The sequence below is a fragment of the Argentina silus genome (assembly GCF_951799395.1).
Source record: "Argentina silus genome assembly, chromosome: 19".
NCBI classification, from domain to species: Eukaryota; Metazoa; Chordata; class Actinopteri; order Argentiniformes; family Argentinidae; genus Argentina; species Argentina silus.
Window position 1 is genome coordinate 4,167,489 of NC_139673.1, and position 17,500 is coordinate 4,184,988.

The window sequence follows — 17,500 nt, forward strand, 5'->3', positions numbered from 1 at the left end:
TGATGTTGACATTTACACCCACATAGAATTTTAGCCTGACTTTCACCTAAACCCGGGTTTCATTGCATTTCAGTGAGAAGTTGTCATGAAAGGAAAGAATGACTGATTTCATATATGCCAATGTAGTGTTTTACCTTACTTTCTTTGTGTTTTGTGTAGGTGAGTGCAAGGACACAACGCATTACTGTGCTGTCGTGAAGAGACTCAAGCTTTGCCCCATAGAGATGTACAAGCAGAGGTGCTGTGAGTCCTGTTTAGAGGAGGCTGGCGCCACCTAGTGGCCAGTCACAGCAACAACAGAACTCTTGGAACAGAACAGATTGGCCATGCAGCAGGACAGACTGGGAGTCAGTGGATATAGACTGAAATGGTTGGGAGGTAATCTGGAAAAGGCTGCTTCTAAAACACTTCTACCATAGCCTGGGGGAAAAATTTTGCAATTTCATCAAACTCCAAAAAAACGGAAATTCCTCTCACTGATCCCCAGAGACTTGATTAGACCGAAATGACCAGGAAAGAGACTAGAATGGGGGGGTATTATTTCTGATTTGGACCCACTCTTAGGCCTGCCTATGTGACATGGACAAGTGTGCACAGATATGGACTAAATGGACGTTTCGGATTTACCCAGGAGCCATATATATAGCCATACATCTGGACTTACAAACAGTTAGTAGAATGTAAACTGTTTGCCAATAATCACCATTCTCCCAGTGACACTCCAGGAGGAGAAGGAGCACCCAGCTTAAACTAGAAACAGACTTTTTCTTTGTTTGTTTGCCACAGAATGTTTTACTGAACGGATGACGGGAGCGGAATGTTCTCCTGACAGCATGGTAATAGAACGCAACAGTGGGTTACCCTGTGTTTATTGTTTTAATTTATAACAAAAATGCATATATGTATGAATATAAATGTACATATATAAAGTGGGCCAGGATTAGCAATATGAAATCCTTTAGGACCATTCACACGTGTGGAGGTGTAGGGATGTCGGACTGTAGGAAACCATCACTGGCATGACAAACGTAAGAAAACAAGATCCAACAGGATTGTACAGTGCTTAAAGACCCGTGGAGGAAAAAAACGGCTGTTTTAAAAACTATACCAGATATTTCATTTTCATCATCATACCTATCAAAAACGCTATGTACAAGCCTTTGTGATTTCACTCATACCTTACACAGTAGTATTGTGGATCATGTGTAGATTCAGTGTTAAAGGAGAGGGACTGTCTAACAGAAATGGTCGTTGCTTGGATACATCAGGCTCTGCAACGACGAGAGGGGGCTGGAGAAAACATGACAGTAATATTTGTGTTCTCTTTTGAATAATGGGTCTATTAAAACGTTTGTTTTTGGTTATCATACCAATGTGCTGCATTGTAAAATATGTCTTGTATATACTGTGTTTTAAGTGCAATATTGTACATTGAGTGTCTGTAGATTTTTGTGGGACTTTTATTTTCTTACTTCCTTATTTTAGTTGATGATTTAGTTGTCTTTATAACTCCTGTTTAAAAGATTAGAATATAAACCTTACAATTAAGCACTTGCTGACAACATGGATCATCAGTATGTTTAATATCCTTTTCTTCTGGTTTCATTCGCTTGTGTTTTAGGAGCAAGATCTCAAGATGTTTTGTAGATACGTTATGAACTGCCATTCACTGACATGCATACTTACAATACAGCTACTGATACTTACCACAACATATCTGGGGTGTTAACATTGATACTGTTTGTAGAATCATAACATTGTTGAAGGAACATGAAGAAGTCTTTCAAACAAACATTGAAATGCTCTAGAGACAAAACTACAAAGAAATAAAGACTGCTTGATCACCTGATACATTTGTTAAGACTCGTTATTCTAAAAATATATTTTTGTCTGGGAACATTATACAACTTTATGCAGCATTTGGCACACTATAATGATCAATAGCTTGATCAATTTGTAGTGGAGTGTCAACTCCCTCAATTATTTTGCCCATTAATCGGGACATAAGATCATTCTTAAGGATTCATTTTTTTCAAACTGTGTTGCACATAAGTCACTTGCTTACAGTCTAATTGTTTCTGTATTACATTATCATATATGTCATTAATACATACCGCTTTCAAATACTACACAGGTAAACACCTCCCAATTAAGAGGGTCAACAAAACAGAGGAAACAACGACCATTTTGCATTTAAACCGGCACTTTTTAAAGACAAAAGGCACCGGGTCACACTGTATGACACAGTCACATGTTATGACATCACTGCCACTGCTTCCTGCACTGGAACCTTACAGGCCCCATTGGCAGACGCCATTTTGTTCTTGTCCTTGGATGACAGCTTCCTGAAGAACCTGTGTCCCCTGTCATCACTGTCCTCAAACACAAACCCTGGCGGCAGGTCGAAGCTGGCCGGGCACACGCTGATCCTGCAATGCAACATGGGATAAAGGATGGCTTTATAGTCCTCTCGCAAGGAAATGGATGCTCCGGTCAGCGCATCACTAATACGCACAACCAATGTACAGTTTTAGTGAGTGTACCTCTTGGGGGTGAACTCTGTGCTGTACATGGTCCCGTCCTCCAGAGGGGCCTCTGTCCTCATGGGAGCGTTGGCGGGCTTGAAGCTCACACTGGGCTGCAGCTCATGGGGTGTGAAGTGGGCCTTGAGAGATAGAATACAATAGAATAACTTTATTGCCAATCAGTCTTGACTGACAGGAATTTCTTGCACTGCCAGGAAATTATTGAAAGACAAGTTTAACAACAAGAACACAACCGTAACATATATTGGACATAGAACGACAGAATGTAACAGTGGACATGAGAGGTGTCACTTTAAAAGGCAGTGTGTGTGTGTGTGTGTGTGTGTGTGTGTGTGTGTGTGTGTGTGTGTGTGTGTGTGTGTAATAATCACCTTGAAGGTGGTGAGATCGTCCATCCTCCCGGTGGCTTTCTGCATCTCCTCAGGCTTCTTGATCATGCCCTGTCGCTTGGCCACCCAGGGCTGGAAGTCATCCCTCATGGTAGTGCAGCCCTGCCAGGAGATACACAAACATCATACACCACTCTATCTATCTAGTACCAGGCCTACAGTACCAGGCCTACAGTACCAGGCCTACAGTACCAGACCTACAGAACCAGGCCTACAGTACCAGGCCTACAGAACCAGGCCTACAGAACTAGGCCTACAGTACCAGGCCTACAGTACCAAGCCTACAGTACCAGGCCTACAGTACCAGATCTACAGTACCAGGTCTACAGTACCAGGCTTAGTCTACAGTACCAGATCTACAGTACCAGGTCTACAGTACCAGGCTTAGTCTACAGTACCAGGCCTACAGTACCAGGCTTAGTCTACAGTACCAGGCCTACAGTACCAGGCCTACAGTACCTGGAAGGGAACTGAGGACTTGGTGGGACGTGAGAAGGGCTTGGCGGAGAGGAAGGGCTGGATGTTGTGTTTGATGTAGGCAGCAGCCGAGGTGGTGCTCATGTCCATGTGCTCCGTAGGGCTGACGTACTCCAGAGACTTGTGGAGCTGAGGCAGGCTGACCGGCCACTGCTGGAAACGCTCCTTAAACTCTGTGCTGCTCTGGAACGGCACGTCAGACGCCACCTGGGAGGAGGATTGGATAGAATAGAAAACAATAGAATATAGTAGAACATCGTAGAATAGATAATAGAAGAAAATAGAATAGAATAGAATAGAACCCGGAGATACCTCTCTAGTAACATTATAGTAACATCACACAGTAACATCACACATCGTATTCTGTTCAAACTGACACTAAAACAATAATACATTACATTTGTATAGCGCATGTCAAAAATATGAAAAATAGAAGATAAAAAATAAAAAATATAGGAGGACAGTTACAGAACATACGTAACATACAGCCCTGTACATTGAAAGCCTGCCTTAACAGGTGAGTTTTTAGCAAGGCCTTAAAAGAGTCAATACTGTCAGCAGCTCTAACAGGTGTATTGTGGTCATGTGCTGTACCTTAGAAGGATCAGGCTTGCAGCTCCTGGACAGCTGTCCTGGCAGGCCCTGGTAGTCCCTCTTGCTGGTGGTGAGGTCCTGGAGGGGCTGGCTGCTGGGCTTGTACGTCTCCGGGGGCTTCACATAGCGAGCCTCCATGGGGTGGGCAATGTAGGACTGCTGGTTGCTGGTCACACAATCGAAGGGGACTTCACACAGCTTGGGGATAGGGGGGGGTTTGAAGCTCTCTCTGAGGGCCATACCCCGGGGGACGTAGTCATCCTGGAACGTGGTTGTGCCACCGAACTTGGCCGAGGACGGTTGGTAGTTCAGGTCCGGTTTGGTGAGCTCCCTCTTGCTGAACTCCCACTGTCGGTAGTCATCTGGAAGAGAATGTCAACAAGTGTCTTGATAGTATTCTTCACACTATTGTCACCATTGTGTACATACCATGTCATTTGGGACCATATATACTAATAAACGTATGCACTCAGTGCAATGTAAGTCGCTTTGGATAAAAGCGTCAGCTAAATGGCATATATTATATTATTATTATTATTTGACCATGGCCAGCTTTGAACACCTTCCCATGTTTTAAGGTAATTCAACCCGTTACATGACCCACCTGTGTAGGTGGGCACCGTGTCCAGTTTGGCTGCCGCTGCCTGCACTCTCTCTCTGGGCCTGGGCGGGAGGTGGGGCTGGACCTCGTAGGGGTTGAAGTCCTGGTTGTAGGTGGTGCCCAGGTCGATGCTCCCAGGTTTAGGCAGGTACTCAGCCTGCTGACGGCCGGGCCGACGAGTTACCTCGTAGCGGACGAAGTCCGTTCTGGAGCGAAGAAGAAGAGAGACAGACAGAACCGCCACGGAGGAAACACGGTTGAACAACACAGTCCTTGTGCCTTGAATAGCCTCAAAAAGGAAACCCTGTGGGCCGATTTCCTGGACCTAGATTAAGCCTTGTCCTCCCGAGACTAAAAAGCACTTTCAATAGAGATTCCACCATATGTACAGTACAAGCGGTCCGGTGAACCGTCCTTATAAATGAGCATTTGGTCTAAAATGGAGATCCTTTTGTCAACAGACAACAACACAGCTTGTCCGTGAATAGAGTAGTATGTGAGTACAAGGATAACAATGTGAGTTGAGGTTGTCCACATGTTTGATCTAAATTTGTTTATTCTTCTAATTCTTTATATATATATATGTAATATATGCCATTTAGCTGACGCTTTTATCCAAAGCGACTTACATTGCAGTGAGTGCATACATTTCAGTATACATGGTGCCAGCAGGAATCAAACCCACAACCTAAGCGTTGTTAGCGCCATGCTCTACCAACTGAGCCACAGAGGACCCTGACATGTATTATGATAAATGTGTGTCGTTCACGTCCTGAGTTATCTTGAGTTACATAGCAGGTCTGAGGTCATTACTTGAAGGTTGTAGTTCCGTCCATTCTGCCCCTGTCCCCATGGTCCACAGGCTTGGGCTTCAGGCTCGTGGGGGGGTTGCAGCCCCCATAGGCAGGGTACTTCTCTGTGTACTCCGTCAGGACACACGCCTTGTTGGCCTTCCCATACAGAGCAGTGGGCCGGTGGGGGCAGCGGTGGCGTCTGGGGGGAGACAGGGACCGGACTGATCAGACTGGCTTTGTCCGTCTATCCGGAGCCTTTTATTTAGTTTGCGTTTGAAAGGCTCTGGATGTGTTCTTAGATTTGTCGATGTCTACAGCTGATCAGACTGATCAGTCTTACATGGATTCAAATGAAGTGTGTCACACTATCAGGATCATTACAATCTGATTTAATAAAATGCTTTACATCATTATTATTATTATTATTATTATTATTATTATTATTATTATTATTATTATTATTATTATTATAGGCCTATTCATTGGAGTTCATGTTCGTGTTGTGTGAGGCTCTAAGAATAATATCTTGGCTAACTTACAGCAGTTTCCACGTAACATGGGTGCCCTTTCAAATTGGATGAATGCCATTAAAACGGACTATTTTCAACAATGCCTTGAACTTTGCATAGCTTCCTCACATCAATAGAAAGAAATGTAATAGCCTAGTTTGTTGTCGTGTGTAACCAAGGGCCCTGGCTTATCTTTGCTCGGGTTAGGGAGTATCTGTGATGCAGGAGATAATGGCATCAACTACAGCTGTTAGTTACTTTCTACAGGTGCTTGGTTTTACAAGCAGCAGCATCATGGTACTGTATTGGGTGATTGATGTGCACAGTCCAATCACTTAAAAAGTTGGTGAAACCCCCCCACCCACACACACACCTTTTAAAATTCTATTGTGACACTGCATGGCAAGCCAATAATGAGTTAGTCAATTATCTAAGCAATGAATTATTCAAAATTGGCTTGCTGGCTCTCACCTTCATGACTGACAACCCCTTGAAAGCCTGAATCAATTGTCAAAATAAATCAAGGCAGCTTACCCACAGCTACAGATTTCGCATATGCATAGGCGTTTCATGTTGTCTAATATGCGGCGAGAGATCGTACTTCGTGGCCGTTTCCCCGGCAAACCCACAGACACTGCCCACTCGCTCGCGCTAAACTATGCAGTTCTGTTTCTATGGAAGCAACCCGTATCCGAGCAACCGCTTTTAGCGTCCTAGCAACGACGTCGTCCACCACGTAGGAGAAAGGGCGGAGCCAACGTAATACGGCAACTTCCGGGATTAACAACGTGAGTGGAGTTTGCCCACGTTTGTTCTAAATGTGTTTATTTTTGCATCTTACTGATATATGTTATGATAAATGAGTGTAGTTTACCATTTGAATTGTGTGTGGAGTATGTTATCTTGAGTTACGTAGCGGAGTCAGCTTGCTAATATGGTTGTCCTGTATGACTAGCTTGTAGCCCGTGTTTGACAGCCACTGACAGTGTCAGTGACACAATACGCGGTTTGGCAAAGTTCGCCCGTCAACATTAGGAACACGCTAGCCAAGTGACAGTTCCCTGACAGTATCATACTTTAAAGAGACAGCTAGGTAGCTTATGCACACACTCTGCTTACTTGCGGTGCTCTATACTTAGTTGCAGTGGTAGCACGTTTCCCCTTCCCCTTTGTTACCATTGTTGTTTCCATTCAGAATAGTGCATGGATCGCTACTTAACATAACTAGAATCAGCTGTCTTCTCTCCACCATAAACTGTGGCTGGCTGCATTGGAACTACACCTCTGCTCTGGAGGATACATCAACCAACTCTGGCCAAGTAACGTACTTGTTTTTGTATAACTCCAAGACAGTCAAGCATGGGGGTCACAAGTTTAGACAAGATCATCTCACTACAGAAGAATCCCTCCAACATCAGGAACCTGTGTATTCTGGCGCATGTCGACCACGGTAGGTTCCAATGGGCTCATTTGACTATTCCCTGAATAATTAGTCTCTTTAAATGGTTTGTCTACATACATTTGTCTTTCAATTTTTGCCCCTTTGCTTGCTATTTCTTCATCCACCATTTTGTCTTATTGCACTAGTGTTTTACCCCCTATCTACCACGCTGCATGTTGCTAGCATTGACAGGTGCATGATCTACAGTATGAGCTTTTGAATTCCACCGCAACAATGTTACATTTTGCAGGGAAAACAACTCTGGCTGATTGCTTAGTAGCAAGCAATGGAATCATATCAAGTCGCTTGGCCGGAAAGGTTTGTGTGTTACGTCATACGTCATACAATCATTGATCTGTTAATAATGTCCATGCACTTACTACAGTATACAGTATACATATGTTGATGTGTGGGACTACATGTTGATATTTGACTCATCCCAAAGTTATGTAACCATGCGTTGTTGTTGTTGTTGTTGTTGTGGTGGTGTTTCATCAGCTGAGGTACCTGGACAGCAGGGAGGATGAGCAGATCAGAGGGATAACCATGAAGTCCAGCGCTATCTCTCTGCACTTCGCACATGGTAAGACATCACAGGCCTCCTCTTTATAAGCCTACACTATTCTCCATGATAGACAGGTAGACCATTTGTTCTGTTTGAGATGAGGGTGTAGACGGTGGTATCGGAACAATATAGTGTATGGGCATGTACACTCACTGAACACTTTATTAGGAACACTATACTAATACTGGGTAGGGCCTCCCTTTGCTCTCAAAACAGCCTCAATTCTTCGTGGCATTGATTCCACAAGATGTTGGAAACATTCCTTTGAGATTCTGGTCCATGATGACATGATGGCATCACGCAATTCCTGCAGATTTTTCAGGTGCACTTTCAAGCTGTGAATCTCCCGTTCTACCACATCCCAAAGCTGTTCTATTGGATTCAGATCCGGCGACTGGGAAGGCCACTGAAGAACACTGCTCATTGTCATGTTCATGAAACCAGCTTGCTTTGCTTTGTGACATGGTGCATTATCATGCTGGAAGTAGCCATTAGAAGATGGGTAAATTGTGGTCATGAAGGGATGCACATGGTCAGCAACAATACTCAAATAGGCTGTGGCATTCAAGCGATGATTGATTGGTATTAACGGGCCCAAAGTGTGCCAAGAAAACATCCCCCAAACCATTACACCACCTCCACCATGAGAAGGAGTACAGGTGTTCGTAATAAAGTGCTCTGTGAGTGTATGTTTCCCTATGCAGAGTAATGTGTAATGTGGTGTGCATATGTCAACGTATGAAAGAGTGAGTGTCTGTTATCTCACCTACTGATGTGTGTCTCTTGTCCCCCAGGAGAGAAGGACTACCTGATGAACCTGATCGACTCTCCTGGTCATGTGGACTTCTCCTCCGAGGTGTCCACGGCTGTCAGGCTGTGTGATGGAGCCATCGTCATCGTGGACGCTGTGGAGGGAGTCTGCCCACAGGTCCAGCTCATTCTCTTGGGTTCTAACTCTGTGATCTATTGCTTTTACTGTGAAAATATGACCTCACCCAGGTTAAGTCCAGACAGACTACTTTGTGTCATTTTAATGGTGCCACCCTCTACTAACATGAGACTCTGTTGATTCCTTTATTGTTGTTACTTAACGTGTGTGTGTGTGTGTGTGTGTGTGTGTGTGTGTGCGTGTCTCTGTCTGTCTCTGCAGACTCAGGCTGTGCTGCGTCAGGCCTGGCTGGAGAACATCAGGCCCGTTCTGGTCATCAATAAGATGGACCGGCTGATCGTAGAGCTGAAACTCACCTCCCAGGAGGCCTACACACACCTACAGAAGATACTAGAACAGGTGAGTGGCCTGAATCCAGCTGGAGTTCCACTGCACATTACATTAGAGAGTATTCACCAGATTTAGAGATTAGAGTGTGTCTTCACAATTAGGGGGATTGACAACAGTTGTGTCCAATGGTGAGTGACAGTTTATTCTTACTGGGGTGGGACTTATTAAGCTAGTAACATTGGTTTGAGTGTCGAGAGAAAATTCCAAATGCTTTAATGGGCCGCAACACAATAAGCCATTTCTGGAGCCACCCTGAGATGTTGCTCTCCGTCATTTCTTTCCTCCCTGCAGGTGAACGCCGTGACGGGGTCTCTGTTTACATCAAAAGTGCTGGAGGAGCGAGCTGAGAAGGAGGAGAGGGCAGAGAAGGAGAAGGAGAAGGAGAAGGAGAAGGAGAAGGACAGCCCCGAGGAGGTGGCGGAGAGTCCTGGGGGAGAGCAGGTTTACGACTGGAGCGCGGGCCTGGAGGAGACCGACGACTCCCACCTCTACTTCTCTCCAGACCAAGGCAACGTGGTCTTTGCCAGCGCCATAGATGGGTGGGGCTTCAGGTACACGTCACGTCTTTTGTTCCTCCGTCAACGGTTTCGGGTGTTGTTGGGTACCTGCGTCCTCTCTTCTTCCCTTGCCATGAAGTCATCCTTGATGTAACTCGATGGATAGGTTCAAAGCAAGGGTAGCATTGCATAGCTTTCATCGATCCAGTCAGATCAATGGTTACTCTGAGGAGGTAGCGATGCGTTTTCAAGTTCAAACAGGGCCATTGTTGTATTTTGTGGCAAGCGAGTGCTCCTCGTTTTGAAGAACATTTGTTTTCTCTGAATTCTAAATAACTGTCAGCTTTTGCATTTCATTCTGTGTCATTTCTCACATTGTCCCCCTGATGGCCTACAACACAGACAGCCAGAGTGAAGGGCCACAGAGAGGGCTTGAGCAGTGCAGTTCACTGATCCATCTGTTGTTTGCGCTATCACCTTTCAGATGTCAGAAGGCTGAAGTACTAGTGTTTTTAGAATGGCCACTAGGTGGCGCTGTTCCCCTAACTTTCACAACCAGTGAAACCTAGTCTGTATAATCCCCCAAAGTAACCATAGTACGTATGAGTCCCTAAACTCCAGCTTTTCTCATAATTGGAGTAGAAACAGTAAAACAGTCAACAACAACATAGTACAGTAAAATAGCCTGCAAATGTCGTGCCCCTTCAAATCAACCCAGTGACTCATTCAATAATGTACTTCTCCAAGCTGTAGTGCAGTTACATAATGTGTAGATACAAGGCTGTGTTCGTCAGTATAGATAACTATGTACATGGTAGAACAACGATAGGGACATGAAGACCTAGTTTTGAGAACAGCTGTGGCGTTGTGATCACTTGGATCTATAAATACACCAATCATGTCACAACCGAGGTCTGTTAGTCAGTGAGAGTCTTCTTCTTCTCTGCGACTGAACACGCTCTGAACACGCTCATTTACAAATGAGGGGGGAAGTCAAGTTCCAGACAACAACATCACATTTCTATGCGTACCCAGATTCATTCCAATGGCGCGTTTAACCATTTTGAGTAGCAAAACGCTTAAGAAAAACACTGCTGCTGAAAACACTGAAATCCATTTACAGTAGAAATAGAGATGTCAGTGCACGTCATTGTCGATGAAGGCCTCTGTAATTATTAAAGATAATTGGATGGCCGTCTGTTCACCTTAGTCGGCCTATTAGTCCATAGGGATAGGTAACAAAGTTAGAGCTGGATACTAAGCTAACATTCTTGAAGGCTGAAACAGTCAGGCTACCCAGGCTAATTGCCTAAATGACTGGTGAGTGGTGTTTGACTGTGTGTGTGTGTGTGTGTGTGTGTGTGTGTGTGTGTGTGTGTGTGTGTGTGTGTGTGTGTGTGTGTGTGTGCATTTGCAGTGTCCAGCAGTTCGCCCATATCTACAGCCAGAAGATGGGTGTGAGGGCACAGGTGCTGCTCAAGACCCTCTGGGGAGATTTCTACCTCAACGCTAAAGCCAAGAAGATCATGAAGGGGGCTCAGGTAACGTCACATGTTACATTTACATTTATGGCATTTGGCACACACCTTTATCCAAAGCGACTTACAACAAATACATTTGTCTAAGTAAGTGAGTCATCTATTCATCCGTCATCATAAGACAAAGTAATCTATGGCAGGACCAGGGGCTATTGGCAGAGACAATGCTACAACAAGGAAGAATTAATTGTATTTATTTATTTATTTATTTAATTTAATTAATTTACAGGAGAGAAACTTGCACAGGGGAGTAGTGGGGATGAAGAGGTATTTAGGAGGGACATGTCTGCATTAATATCGTAAAACCTCTGATAAGTGTCTCGAATAAACGGCTGCTTACAATAATAGCCGGGCCACTAATGACATTGAAGCAAATAAGATTTACATTTACATTACATTTACATTTACATTTATGGCATTTAGCAGATGCCTTTATCCAAAGCGACTTACAGCAAATACATTTGTTTAAGTAAGCGAATCATCTATCCATTAGTCATCATAAGAAAAAGTAATCTATGCTAGGACCAGGGGCTATTGGCACTCACAATGCTAGAAGAAGGAAGATTTTTTTATTTTTTATTTTTTTAATTAATTAATTTTTTTAATTGAATTAATTTACAGGGGAGTAGTGGGGATGAAGAGGTCTTTAGGAGGGACATGTCTGCATTAATACTGTAAAACCAATAAGTATCTCCAATAAACACCTGCTTACTACAATAGCCGGTCCACTAATGACATTGAAGCAAATAAGATCCTGTCCCTAATAAATCCCCGATCCAAATGAATTATTTCAGACATGTATTCTCTGTTGATACCAGCAGATGATTAAAGCGACGCCTTTGATTCTGAGCGTCAGTTCTCAGTATTTTTGAACAGTCTGACAGATCTGACATTTGCGGCAGTCTTGTATGGAAATCGTGGGATAATAATGTTGGTGGATGTGTGCTCTCGGTGGGATATGATATTTTCAGCTTCAATTTGGGGACAGCGGCGGAGGTAATAACAAATGCCATCTCCAATATTGCGCTGGGTGGTCTCCGTTGTCAAAGCAAACAAACACCCGGGCTCCTGACAGAAGTTTTACCGTCCTTTGCACGAAATAGATTGACTTACTTCAAGTCCAGACCGCCGATGATGTCACAGCGTGTCTGCCGTCCCCTTTGTTCGGGGGTCAAACCGCACTGTGGCGAGAAGTTCCTCGTTTTGAGGAACATTTGTTTTCTCTGAATTCTAAATAACTGTCAGCTTTTGCGTTTCATTCTGTGTCATTTCTCACATTGCCTCCCTGATGGCCTACAACACAGACAGCCAGAGTGAAGGGCCACAGAGAGGGGTTGAGCAGTGCCGTTCACTGATCCATCTGTTGTTTGCGCCACCACCGTTCAGATGTCTAACACCCACGGTGTCCATCCTGCGCCGCTCTCTCCCCAGTCTGACAGACACAGCTCAGTTGGGGGGTGTGATTGTTTCGGACCTGTTCCTCCCGCCTCGCCACACGCCAGCCCACTCTGTCTGGCGGTTCTCGCGCTCCGCGGCGCGTCTCATCATCCCCGAGTGTCGTCTCGTAGGTAGCTAGCTGCTGGAGACCGTCAGGGTTGGTTTAGAGTTGGGTTAGTGGGCCTGTCTCTGTTTCTCTCTCTCTCTCTCCCCCATTTCTCTCTCTCTCTCCCCCATTTCTCTCTCTCTCTCTCTCTCTCTCCCCCCATCTCTCTCTCTCTCTCTCTCTCTCGCTCTCTGTTTCTCTCTCTTCCACCTCTCTCTCTCTCTCCCCCATCTCTCTCTCTCTCCCCCCATCTCTCTCTCTCTCTCTCTCTCCCCCATCTCTCACTCTCTCTTTATCTCTCTGCCATTTTATCCCTATCTCCCTCCCTCCCTCTCTCCCTCCCTCCCTCCCTCCCTCCCTCCCAAGGAGCTATTACAGGCTATGACAGTAATAATCTTTCATATTCCCTCCTCACTGTCTCCAGTGGTAGAGTGCCATTTATGACATTAATGAATGCAGAGTGTGTGGCTGGTGAGACGGTAATGGACTCCACTCAAACCACTAGAGCCCCCCCGTGCCGGTGCAGCACCAGTAGCTAGCTCCCGCGCCCTCCCACTCAGCTGCACACTGAGCCGTTAGCCGTTAGCCGTTAGCCGTTAGCCCCAGCGCTAGGTAACTGAGGCGCTCCGGTTGTGAAGTGAGCTCTCTGATTAGCATTCCTTTTATTAGCATTAGCATTCGGGTTCGTAGTTCTTAACCTCTAGCCTGTGTGTCATTTGTCTGTCCAAACCAGCCCCCATAATGTTCAATCAGTCATACACACAGGCAGCCAGCCCAGGTGTCTCCACTCTCAGACTGATCAATGATCTGAAGAATCACCAGACCAAATCAATGAGTGACCTCTCCTCCCCTCTACCCCTCTACCTCCCCTCCCCTCCCCTCCTCCATCTCCTCCATAGACGGATGGGTGACTGTGTCTGCCTGGGTACAGAACAGGCTCTTCACACACAAACACACACACACACACACACACACACACACACACACACACACACACACACACACACACACACACACACACACACACACAACCTCTCCCATTGATCCCCAGTCTATAGAAAGTGAATGACAAACCTCTTGAGTGTATTTATCTAGGCAGTGCTTTCAGGGGAGAATGGAGGACACACAGCATAGTCTGCTATGGGAGTTATGGAGGTTCAAATTCAGCTGTGTCCTACATTCACTGACAGTGAATGTAGGACACATTAGAGAAGAAAGTCGTTTACTGGTGCTAAAGGCTGGACAGGTTGACCTTTTCACTTTGGTGTGTGTGTGTGTGTGCGTGTGCGTGTGCGCGTGTGCGTGCGTGTGTGTGTGTGTGGTGTAACACATCCATCCATCTGACTGTCTCTTTGTAACCTCAGCCTCATATCAACCCAACCACGATACCAACTATAATACCTGTCTACCCACGACTGCCCACTGTCCCCCTCTCTCTCCCTCTCTCTCCCTCTCTCTGGGACCCTGAACCCTTTTAGCTCCCCTCTCCGCAGAGCATGGAGGGCTTTTTAAGATATTTTAGTAGGACTTTCTACCTTTCTACCAAAGCAAAGCACTCTGAGACCAAGTGAAAAAAGCTCGAAAATAATGCAATCCATTATCGTCCGTCCGTGAATCGGTCAAGTACAGTTTTCCCTTTGTCTCTGTTGCCAGCTCTTTCCCTCCTTTTCATCATCTGTTTTCCTCTCTTTCTCTCTCTTTTTTCTCTCTCCCTCTCTCCCTCTCCAGGCCAAAGGCAAGAAGCCCCTCTTCGTTCAGCTCGTCCTGGACAACATCTGGAGTTTGTACGATGCTGTCGTCATGAGAAGGTATGTAGCCACGTAGCATGTGATGAAGCACCTTGCTACATGCACATCCTGCTTGAAAATTATTGATTTATATGAATTCATCCTGTAAAGTCAGGACAAATAATTGGACCTTGATGTAACATATGTATTGTAGCAGGGGAGGCTGGTGGAGGTCACACATGCCTGACATCATTCCTCATCATTCCATGCACAACAATGAGCCCGTCCTCCGATTTCTACCTCCACCAGCCTCCCCTGCTAATGTGGTTTAGCATGTGTCACTGTATGGTGTTGTTTGATATCAGACTCTCTCCCCTGGTGTCCTCAGAGACAAGGAGAAGGTGGAGAAGATGGTGGCCTCGTTAGGGGTCAAGGTGATGGCCAGAGACCTGCGCCACTCTGACCCCAAAGTCCTCCTCTCTGCCATCTGTAGCCAGTGGCTACCAGTCTCACAGGCCGTGTTGTGTATCCTCCCTATGTCTGCCTGTCTGCCTGCCTGCCTGTCTGTCTGCCTGTCTGCCTGTCTGCCTGTCTGTCTGTCTGTCTGTCTGCCTGCCTGCCTGCCTGCCTGTCTGTCTGTCTGTCTAAATATGATATCATATTCACAAATATCATACCGGTCTAACAAAACAACCTGTATCCTGCCCAGCCCCCAGCTCTGTGTGTGTTTCTGTGTGTGTTTCTGTGTGTGTTTCTGTGTGTGTTTCTGTGTGTGTTTCTGTGTGTGTGTTTGTGTGTGTGTGTCTGTGTGTGTGTGTGTGTGTGCGCGCTGTAAAGTTCCTTAGTACTTCTCCAGACATGGTGTGTGAGAAGCTGCCCAGTCCGTTAGACATGGCAGCAGAGAGGGTGGAGAGACTGATGAGTGTGGGGGCGCGGAGGTTCGACTCTCTACCTGAACAGACCCAGGAGCTGAAGAGAGGTGAGACACACACACACACACACACACACACACACACACGTATGCACAGTGCACTCATATCACACAGAGCTGAAAAACATCCACACTTTCCTTGCATCAATATTTCACTCTAGGTGATACAAGTACCAACCTCAACCTTCACAACCCTCTCACCGCCGTGGTTACTGTGCTAACCTCTCAACGAGGGCAGAATATTTTCAGTATTTAACCCGGGCCAAGGACAAGGTACGGTTAGCTTGATCTGGTCTGGAGGGCCTTCCTGGACCATCGCTCTCACATCCACCTGGCACAGCCCCCCCTGTCATGTTCAGCTTTTATGAAGGACTTTATAGTTCCTGAAAACGTGTTACTTTACGAGACCTGCAAGTAATTCCCTCCTCCGCGCCAGAGTCAAAGGGTTTTCGCAGGCTGCCTGGCCAGGGATAAAGGTGTTGGCAGGTTGTGTCTCTCTCTCCCTCTCCCTCTCTCTCGCTCCCTCTCTCTCTCACTCTATCTCCCTACCTCCCTCCCTCCCTTCCTCCTCAGGCCTAATGCATATTAAATCAGGTGTCTGACTGAAATGAGTGCTGACATGTTTCTCTTTTAACCAACCGTGTGTAAGATCAGAGTCCAGGTTTGCTGATTGAGCTGGGCATGGCCCGTGAGATAGGTAGGTAGGTGGGCAGTGGGGTGTCAGTCAGTAGCTCTGACTGGAGGAGTGAATGTCTCCTTTTAACTGTCCCATGTGTAATGTGAAAGCACTTTAACATTCATATTCCAGGCCCATATTTATTTTATTGCGTCAAATAAATGTGTTTAATGACTATGTACGCTATGTCTCTATGGTGTTCTGTCGTGTGTGTGTGTGTGTCTGTGTGTCTGTGTGTGTGTGTGTGTGTGTGTGTGTGTGTGTGTGTGTGTGTGTGTGTCTGTGTGTCTGTGTGTCTGTGTGTCTCTGTGCCGCGCCAGCATTCCTGCAGTGTTCCATTGAGGAGACAGCTCCGGTCATCGTGTTTGTGTCCAAGATGTTTGCTGTGGATGCCAAGACCCTGCCACAGAACAAACAGAGGTAAAGGACTCCAAAGTGTGTGTGTGTGTGTGTGTGTGTGTGTGTGTGTGTGTGCGTGCGCGTGTGTGTGTGTGTGTGTGCACGCCGTGCACCCACTTTTGCAGCCAGAGCATTTTACGTCTCAGAACAATCCAGAGGACGGACACTAGATGGCGCTGTTGTCCTGTTGACGTCCACCCTGTGACCTGGCGCTGAGGTCATACTCACCAGTCACCAGGACAGGAGGAGTGATGAAGGTGTGAACGGACAGAGGGCTTTGTCACAATGGCCACCACCCTCCTCTGCCCTGTGAGGAAAAAGCTCTAAATCAGCTCTCCTTTCTCATCCCCTGCTTTCTATCCCATCCTTTTCACCCAGCGCTCCCTCCTTTAAGTAAACTGGGGTTAAACCGCCAACCTCCCGGCCAGGATGTGAATGATGGATAGACCCAGCGCCCCTGTCTGATCTCCCCTCATGTGAGAAACCTGGACGCTGTTTCAAAGAGGACCGAGCGCCTTTCTTCCAGTGTCGGCCTCATCAAACTCTCCTCTGTCCTCAGGCCTTTGTGATGCTGGGAGGTCAGGTCAGAGTGGCAACATCCTTATGTGATTAACAACAGAACAAAGGGGAAAGGGATGACACACTGTAGAGTGGAGCACTAACACCAACAGTTGCTCATTGGAAGCAGATGTTCACAGGAAACTGGGCTAATGGTGGGCCACCATTACGGCTCCCGCTTGCCTGTGGAGTGAGTGAGTGAGTGTGTGTGTGAGTGTGTGTGTGAGTGTGTGTGTGTGTGTGTGTGTGTGTGTGTGTGTGTGCGTGCGCGTGTGCGTGCGCGTGTGTGTGAGAGAGAGAGTGTGAGTGAGAGCGAGGGCATGAATAGGCTGGATGGATCACTCCCTTCACTGTAAAGTAGTTTTACTTTGTGATTTTTGGGTTACGTTTTCACGACCTTTCCGAGCCGACTGCGAGTCACACTCGGTAAAGCGCC

At 46.2% G+C, this 17,500-nt stretch overlaps 3 protein-coding genes across 3 annotated transcripts in view; 2 read left to right on the forward strand and 1 right to left on the reverse strand.

Moving 5' to 3' along the window:
• adamtsl3 (ADAMTS-like 3) overlaps positions 1-1,841 on the forward strand; it is a gene marked incomplete at its 5' end in the record, with an annotated part of 110,936 nt that extends 109,095 nt beyond the window's left edge. Inside the window, one exon of the mRNA XM_083691198.1 lies at positions 160-1,841. Within this exon, the coding sequence (XP_083547324.1) occupies positions 160-278 (119 nt within the window). The 3' untranslated portion in view covers positions 279-1,841. The remainder of the gene's footprint in view (positions 1-159) is intronic.
• A 413-nt stretch (positions 1,842-2,254) lies between these two features.
• On the reverse strand, positions 2,255-6,482 carry saxo2 (stabilizer of axonemal microtubules 2; the record flags this gene model as incomplete). Its single annotated transcript, XM_083690837.1, has 8 exons — positions 2,255-2,429; positions 2,544-2,665; positions 2,918-3,037; positions 3,395-3,619; positions 4,007-4,368; positions 4,611-4,813; positions 5,421-5,600; positions 6,445-6,482. 8 exons carry the CDS (start codon positions 6,480-6,482, stop codon positions 2,255-2,257), a joined length of 1,425 nt encoding a protein of 474 aa, XP_083546963.1.
• A 787-nt stretch (positions 6,483-7,269) lies between these two features.
• Positions 7,270-17,500, forward strand: part of efl1 (elongation factor like GTPase 1) — a gene marked incomplete at both ends in the record, with an annotated part of 104,556 nt that continues 94,325 nt past the window's right edge. The window contains 11 exons of the mRNA XM_083690838.1: positions 7,270-7,360; positions 7,602-7,669; positions 7,850-7,934; positions 8,711-8,844; positions 9,067-9,204; positions 9,487-9,746; positions 11,110-11,233; positions 14,502-14,581; positions 14,889-15,025; positions 15,357-15,479; positions 16,428-16,527. Coding sequence (XP_083546964.1) covers positions 7,270-7,360; positions 7,602-7,669; positions 7,850-7,934; positions 8,711-8,844; positions 9,067-9,204; positions 9,487-9,746; positions 11,110-11,233; positions 14,502-14,581; positions 14,889-15,025; positions 15,357-15,479; positions 16,428-16,527 — 1,340 coding nt within the window. The remainder of the gene's footprint in view (positions 7,361-7,601; positions 7,670-7,849; positions 7,935-8,710; positions 8,845-9,066; positions 9,205-9,486; positions 9,747-11,109; positions 11,234-14,501; positions 14,582-14,888; positions 15,026-15,356; positions 15,480-16,427; positions 16,528-17,500) is intronic.